The following is a 9,051-nucleotide window of genomic DNA, read 5'->3' on the forward strand; positions in this document are numbered from 1 at the left end:
ATAGATAATTGTGTATCAGTTCATTAGTTTGTTTAATTATTGAACTAAATTATTTGCAATCAATGATGACATATAGGGATTTAGGCACAAACCCTCTCCAGAGTCTACCTCAGTATGCTCTCATAGAATGGGGTCTCAGAGGTCTCACAACTCTAGCTGCATTACTACAGGGAGTACTGGCGGTTCTCCTCTCTGGACCCTATGTGCAACCCCTTGAAAAACAGGGCTCACAGTGTTACCCTTTGCAATATGGTTGCAGGGTTTACAAGATGGCCACAACAATGTTGCTGTACAGAAAACCTGCCATATTTGTACAGGAAATGCATGCTAAACTACACACAGATATAATTCCTCTTTTACCTAAGTGGCGGCCAGCTCAGTGTATGTTTATTACAGACAGCCAGGAAGGAAACAGTAAACAAGTAGAACAAGAGCGTTATATTTGAATAACAGAAGTAAACTAGAAAGCTTTAAAAAAAATGTACACTTTGTCAGAATTAAAAAATAAAAAAATAATAAAAAAAATAATTGTATTCTTTTGAGGATTAAGTTTTAAAAGAAAAAAAAAAATCACTTGTGCTACAGAATATCATTATTTATGTAACATGTTTAAAAAATGTTATGCTATAAATAACCCTCTTATCTTAAATAGAAAACAAATCAATGTTATGTGCCATCCAAATAATCCATTCCATTTTTGTTTGTGTTTTGTAGGATGATCCCTGCTTCAAACAAAGCCTTTGTGGTGAATAATCTTGTATCTGGAACTGCTTATGATCTCTGCGTCTTGGCCATATGGGATGACACTGCAACAACGCTTACTGCTACAAACATTGTGGGTTGTGCCCAGTTCATCACCCAAGAGGACTATCAGCAGTGCCAGTCCATGCACAGTCATTTCTTGGGGGGAACAATGATTCTAGTAATTGGAGGCATCATTGTAGCAACATTGCTGGTCTTCATTGTTATTTTAATGGTAAGATATAAAATTTGCAACAATTCCCAGGGAAAGATGGCCAATGTCAGCAATGTCTATTCTCAGACTAATGGAGCAAATACAGTTCAGAATGGGGTTCCACCACAAGTCAGTTCAAAAGTGGTGGTAAGGAATGAACTTATGGAATTCAACTGTGGCTCAGAACATAGCAGTGTGTCATCCTCTTCTGGCTCTATGAATAGTCCAGATGGAGATGATTTTAGCCTAAATAGTAATCAAAGCACATTGTCCAAAAAGTGGAGACATGTTTCCAGGTCTAAACATAACATTGATAGACTGATGGGAGCTTTTGCCTCCCTGGAACTGAGGTGTCCAAGAAAGGAGGACACTGTAGACTCCAGGACTTCCACAACTGTCCACCAGTCAGACAAAGAGCCTTTACTGGGCCAACAAGAGTCCAAAGTTCGTAGCCTCCTTATGTTACCTTTGGAGGGCAAAGCAAAACGCAGCCACTCCTTTGATATGGGAGATTTTGCCACAACACAGTGTTGTGGTTACCCCAAAAAAATCACAAATATTTGGACTAGGAGAAGCCTCTCAGTTAATGGCATGTTATTACAGTATGATGATAGTAGTGACTTAGCAGGGAATATAACAAGAGATTCCTATGACAGCACAGAATGGGTAATGGAAAGTACAGTCTAAATAATGATGTTCTATAAATGCTATACAGTTGCTAACAGCAAGCGTAGTATACAATAAAATTGTAATATGAAAGTTATTGCTAGGGCTCTGACACCAGAAATGAGGAAAAAAGTCAATCCATAGCAGGTGATATGGCAGAAAATGGCAGTTATTATAATGATTTGATGGTGGACTGTGCAACGAAATCAGATGAGAAGCACACGTTTTAGTCAAAGTCCTCCTTAGCAAATTAACCAAGGAAATAATGACTGGAGAAGTGATGATTATTCCCGTCTTTAAATGCAAAGGTTTAAAGACATGTGAAGGCAACAGAGATGAAGCAAACCAATCTTTTGAATCAGTTTACTTTGTGGGCATATGAAATGTTTGTTTTTTTCTTCTGATTTTAAACTTTTTATTTATTTCTGTAACATGTGATATAGTTGTCCAAAAATATTGTTTGTTATTTTTCAGAAAATAAAGTAAGAAAGCTTTATAGATTATTATTTTCCTATGATTTTTTTTGTTCACTTTAATATCTGAGTATGATTATATAGAAAATAGCCCCATTGATTAGATATATACTGGTCAAGATCAATATATTTTTTTTTATTTTCTGTTAGATATAAAATAGCTATATATTTTGGATTGTGAATCATTGAGATGGTCAGATTAAATGGTTTAAGATCATCCAACAAGACAGATTTGTTTTTACTTAATCAGGCATCAGGTATTATTTCTACCCTTTCTAAATCTTACCTATATTTTATTTCATGGGGCTGATTGATAGGGTAGATTGTGCCAGTTTAAGATTTAAAGGAACATCATAATAACTTATAAAAACAACTCCATTTTGTTAGAGCAGGTAATATTTTGACAAATTACCCTCTCACCTTTATCTTTAGCCACTACTAAAAGGATGAACATAAAGTTTAAGTCACACACCAGTAAGTTCCATTGCTGCCCATATATATATATATATATATATATATATATATATATATATATATATATATATATATATATATATATATATATATATATATATATATATATATATATATATATATAAGACACAGTTCTCCTCTACCAACCAAGTGATTTATCTCCTTGAATCATTCACTGTATCCCACCTGTTGTCTCAAACTATTGCTTAGATACCTAGTCACTAAGGGGGAGGGTCCATTATTATGCTTGAGTTAGTCTACCCGGATTTATTTATTTTTTTTGTAACTCTATGTATAAGGTTGTGGAATCAGTTTGCCTTTCTCAACAATCATATTAATAATAAAATATAATTATCTGAAGAAGTGTAGGGACACACAAGATTTGGGACTTTGCTTTTGTTTTAATCTCTTTGAATAGTCCAGATGGTGATTACTTTAGACTAAATAGTAATCAAACACATTGTCCAATAAGTAGAGACAAGTTTCCAGGTTTGAACATAGAATTGGTAGACTAATTGGAGCTTTTGCCTCCCTGGAAATGAGGTGTCTAAGAAAGGAGAGCAATGGGAATCCTGAGAATTACCCGATAGTCCATCCGTCACACATGGAGCCTTTACTGGGCCAACAAGAGTCCAAGGTCTGTAGCCTCCTTATGTTGATATCATTTTTTTCCACAACACAGTCTTGTAGTTAAGCCCATGGGTAAGAGGCAAATTTGTCAAAAAAATAAGCTACTCTAGTAATATAGAGCATTTTAACTTTTTTATAAGATTGTTCCGTCCCAAGGCACAAAAAAAATGTTTGAGGCTACTGCCTCGTTATATTGCAAAAAAAAAAACAAGCAAAAAATAAAAAACAGCGCTCAAATTTTAATGAGATATGACAAGTTAAAATTGTCATTCCAGATGTCAGCAACACATTCAAGCACATCGAATGGGAGTAGCAGGATATCCTTGACGACTTGCACTTCCTAGTCTAAATTTACCGGGAGAGTACCAACATTTTGTCGAAGGACTTTTATGGATGTTTCGTCCATCACCATTATCATTAATGACTTTATTGTGACTGAGGGAAAAAAGTACTTTGAGCAGTCACGGACTTCCTTAGCTCTTTGTTAAGTACTTTCTACAACTTAACTGACCATTGGCATTCCTCGTGAATTTGTACAGAGATAATGAACAAGGTGAATATAATGTATAATGTTTTTTATTCCACAAAAAGATATGAGAGCTATATTGTGACTTGGCTGTGTACTTATAATGTATGAACATGTTTACTACTTGGAGTTTTAGAATATGACGCCCACGTAAACATTTTTTGCTACAAAGTGTACAGTAAAGAGATATTCTACAAAGAAACTGGACTTTTTTACTTACCTTCAAAAGTTATATTTTTTGGTACATTCGATAATAACAAAATTCTACAGGGACAAATAATCCTTTTGATTATTTAAAAATAATATAGAGTTTAATTAAAATGACTGTCATGTAGAAATATAAAATTCTTTAAACATACTAGGGAGCACACAAACCATTGAATTGGGAATCACTTAGTTTGGCCTAAATTCTACTACAGTTGAAAAACTAATAGTAATATCAAGTCTACATGGACTGTAATGAAGATTCCTTCTTTTGTTTAAGGCTACTAAGGATTAAAATTTAGAGCTGTTGTAGACTCTAGGCTCCAGAAAGTTGAGTAATGCACTGGAAATATAGTCATGTAATAAATATAGAAAACAATCTAATAGTGTATAAATGGTAAATGTTTTGCAAAGTCAAATTTATAAATTGCAACAGTATTAAAGATAATGTGGATTACCCAAATTTGTAAATAGGATAGGCATACACCTTGATACTGCACAATACGCAAACAAAACTAGACTAGTTAGATAATAAAAATGGAAAACATAATTAACGTAAAGCCGAACACCACTAAATAAATCAACAATGCAACAATAATGATATTTTTAGAGGTTATTTCTGTACTCTACTCATGACACATTGGTTAATTAGTAATTAAGGTACTTGGTAAATACTATGGGGCCAATTTATGAAAGTGCGAACTGACATGATCCGCTGTAGTGATCATGTCCGCCACACATCGATAAATGCAGACAGAATATGCTGTTGGCATTTATCAATGCACTAGCATTTCACTAGAAATGCTTGTGCAAAGCTGCCCCCTGCACATTTGTGGCCAATCAGCTGCTAGCAGAGGGTGTCAGTCAACCCGATCGCATTTAGGAAGTTAGAAATTGGTCTTTTATAGTTTAAATTTTTTTATAAGGTACCTTTCATTATGAATACATATGAAGAGTATGAGAAAGTGGTCTTTTATAGTTTAAATTTTTTTATAAGGTACCTTTCATTATGAATACATATGAAGAATATGAACCCAAATAATATAGGTTGGAAATTTATATACAGAACTTGTTTAAAGCTCTGTGTTTTAGATGTGAATCCTGGAACGGCTCAGTTTTCATTCTTCTGATATTGATAACTTGACTACCAATTGAGTGGGTTGTAATAGTTATTTATCAGCTGTCTTTTTTCAATTTAAAATCCTTAGCAAATGTTTTAGTGTAAATGGAAGATAAGAGCTTTATGAATATTGAATGTAGAAAAAAAACATTTTACTATGCACATATTTTACTTCTCCTAAATTAACCCCTAAAAGCAAATATTTAATTAATCAATAATTGTTTTTCATTTCTTCTCAATCCCATTCATGTGGTTTTATTAACCTCTTTTTATTTGTTTACACATAACTCTGTATTATCAAGTTTCTGAGTTTTTCAAGAACCCATGCAAACAGTTCAGAAGATGCCAGCCAAATAAGTCATCACAATTGGATTCTTCATCATTCTGTCCGGAGTTGCACATTAGCATTATTCTTTGGAAATATGGATTCAATGGATACCTCATAGAAGTTATTAACACACTGATTAGAGAACACAACAATGTCTAATACAATCTGTATGCTTACTTATTCTACTAAAAATAAAGAATATGCTTTTTTGATGCCATTCTTGTTCTTAAAACTAGATACATGTCTATTTGTTCTACAGTATATAACAGAAATGAGAAGATTCCTGTGCAATATCACTTAAATGTGAAATGATTGAAAATGGTGTCACTTTACAGTAATTGAGTTGAAGTTTAACTGTATGGTATTTGCTCTTATGTAAAATTAAAAACTAACAGTTTAGATTTACTGTATTAAAAATACCGGCCCCACAGTAGGAACTCAATGCAAAAAAAAGTCAATACATCTTTCATTACTGAGATTTAAGTCTTTTATTTTTTCAATAGCTTGTATATCCACCTTTATTATTGATGACAAACGCAATGCTCCTCGCCATGGAGGATACCAGTGTTGCACAAATTTCTCGAGTGATGTTCTGCCATTCTTCAGAGACAATTTTTTTCAACTGCTCTTTGCTGGAGGAGTTGTGTTGCTCTACCTTTCTCTTTAAAATACCCCAAAGGTTTCTCTTGGATTCAAGTCAGGCGACATACTTGTCCAGGTCATAGTTTTCAAATTTTTTCTTCAGTAGAAATTCTTTTGTGATTTTGGCATTATGCTTTGGATCATTATCATGCTGGAATATTCCTCCTACTGGAGACTGGGAGTCATCTTGTCAGCTGGTATTTTGGTATATCCACAGGCATTCATGGTGCCATTCTATAAATGTCATCTCACCAACACCTTTTGAACTCATGCAGCCCCATATCATCAAGCTCCCACCTACGTGGTTCATTTTTGGGACTATGCATTCACTGTAATAATCCTGGAAGGTTTCATGCCAAACATACTGGAGTACATCTGAGCTGAAAAAAATTACCTTGGTCTCATCTGACCAAAGAGTGTGCTCCCTATATTCATCAGACTTATTTTCATGCTCTTTAGCAAAGTTTCATCTTTCAGTTTTATGCCGAAGCAAGTTTTTTTTTTCTTGGACACCGTCCATAGTGGTTGACGTTATGTAATGTCCTTCACACTGTCTTAGCTGTCACAGAAACTCCAATATCCATTGATAACCACTGAGTTAAGTCTTGAACACTTGCTGTCTTTTTTTGAGAGCTAAATTGTCCAAGTAGCACACTGTCCCTTGCATTTTTAGGTGGCCGGCCACTGCGGCACTGATCAAACTCCTGATTACTGCTGCAACTGTGTTTTGACTGATTTTTAGATGGTCACCGAAGTCCCTGTATACTTTCCATATTTGTGAATTCTCACAATCAGATTTTTCAATTTCTCTGGCAGTTATTTTCCATGTGGAGCCATGATGCAGACATGAAGAGAGACACAGCCAAAGAAGTCCAAAATTGAGAACAAGCTTGTGTTCACAGATCATTTTATATAACCATGTTCATTAAATAAGGCTAGTTTTAAATCAAAGCTGAACTCAATATTGTTTCAATGATCACAGGTTTTCTTGTGTGCCAATGATCACAGATGTATTTACTTTAGTTGTATTGAAATTCTACTTTGGGACCTGTATTTTCAATATAGTATTTCTAAAGTATTTGTTTTTGATTGTTCATAATAGGAAATAGACAGTTTTGAATCATTTGACGTGTAAGTGATATTGCACAGGGCTATGCTTACTTCTGTTGTATACTGCATATGTAGCCCACTTTTATTGTTTTACAGATAAAAAAGACAAACTCAACAAACATTATTGATAATGAATACTTGGTAACATATTTCTGCTACATTTGGAAAAATAATTTTGTACAAAACGGATATGAAATCTGAGTAACCACCTGGATCAAACTATGAGTTATAGTGCTTGACAGATACCTAAGTGCTGCCAATTATACAGCAAGACAGATACATTTCAGACAGTTCACTAATGTAGTTCAAGCATGGTCAACCTTGCCATAAAAAAAATACACTGTGCATCATTACCTGTAAGATGTGGATAGAAAATGCAGTACATTTTAAGAAAATCTCAAGAAGTAATGAAGTATCATTTTTCAATAAAAATCTATTTCTGTTTTCTACTGTAGTTATGTTTTTTTATCTTATGCAGACATGACTAATGAAGGAATTACTTCTCTAAAAGAGTGTATTGAATTTCTGGCATTAATTTAATGAAGATAGATGAAGCCTTAAAAAAAAAGTTTCAAGAGATACTAATAAATTAAAGAGAAAATGGTGATTTTATTCCTCTAACAAGAATGACAATGTAGCTGTTTTCTTACAAACTAATATAATTAAATACATGTACTAGTAGGTATATAGTCTTGTCCCCTTTTAAAATATGTAGAGACTTTTTCAGGAGTTCGTGTTTTTCACTTCCTGCTTGAAAATGTGTAGATTAAACTGTTGCTTTGGGAAACAAATAGGAGTCATTTAATTACGTTATGCTTGTCACTGCAGGTATTTTGGGTACAAACATGCAGGCCTTCAATTAACATTTGAAAGTATATCTTGGGTTTATTTCCATTTGATTTATAGACTTATTGATTTGATTTATTACTTACTATATTTACTGCCCTCCGAGGTCAGGAGCAGGTACGATTTTACTTGGGGTAAAAAATTTTCTTAAATATTTCCTAATCTACCATGTTATATCCAACTCCATCAAGTCCTGCTCCAGATATACTATTGGCGTTCCTCAGCTTATATTGTATGCAAAGAGTATATCTTGCATGGTTGGGGTTATGAGCCATGCATATTGCTTTAATATCCTTCATAATACATTTTATTTATGTTCTTTACTGTACCATTCCTTTATATTCTCAAAGGGAGATAAGCAACTTTTTGGACAGGGGAGGTGTATGGACATTTTTTTTATCATGTCCCATGAAACTAAGGGAACTTTTATATGAGTTTTCTATATAATTGGGGATTTAGGAAATAAATTAATCCACCAGATTAAGGCATAACATAGAAGGAAGAGAGGTGATATGATAATACCTTACATGTAAATTAATGGACTTAATAAAGCTGAGACTGAAAACAAATAATGTGGGGGACTTGAAGATTGCATTAACTGCTTTTTTAAGAAGTACCAGACCTAGTTACAGGTTGGACCACACTTTCAGGTTTAATACTTTCTATCATTTTCTGAGCCTGTCTGACATCTCTAGGAATATCTACCTGATACTGATATGTTAATTTACTAATTATACAAGTGTATTTTTTATATGAAGGATTGCTTGATGTTTTATAAAATTATGAATAAAGAGAGGGATTATGCTCCTAAAACTGTAAGTTATATCTATTGAACTACCACCATAAATACATTATGCAGTATTATAAAAGGTCAATATATTTCCATAATCTTGGAGATGTTCACTATAATCCTTTTCCATTGCTACCTATGTATATAAACTATCCAACTATTGTCATTAAAAAAAAAAAAACAGTTCTAGAATGACCTGCTCCCAAGAATGAGAAAAATGTTCCAAGATTTGTGGGGTTTTGCAAACTTCTACAGACTAATTATTAAGAATGTTTCTGGAACAGCAG

At 33.6% G+C, this 9,051-nt stretch overlaps 1 protein-coding gene across 1 annotated transcript in view; it reads left to right on the forward strand.

Moving 5' to 3' along the window:
- LRFN2 (leucine rich repeat and fibronectin type III domain containing 2) overlaps positions 1 to 1,740 on the forward strand; it is a 333,038-nt gene extending 331,298 nt beyond the window's left edge. The window contains exon 2 of the mRNA XM_053712663.1: positions 715 to 1,740. Within this exon, the coding sequence (XP_053568638.1) occupies positions 715 to 1,642 (928 nt within the window). The 3' untranslated portion in view covers positions 1,643 to 1,740. The remainder of the gene's footprint in view (positions 1 to 714) is intronic.
- The last annotated feature ends 7,311 nt before the right edge of the window (positions 1,741 to 9,051 follow it).

The sequence above is a fragment of the Bombina bombina genome, chromosome 4, assembly GCF_027579735.1.
Source record: "Bombina bombina isolate aBomBom1 chromosome 4, aBomBom1.pri, whole genome shotgun sequence".
Taxonomy (NCBI): domain Eukaryota; kingdom Metazoa; phylum Chordata; class Amphibia; order Anura; family Bombinatoridae; genus Bombina; species Bombina bombina.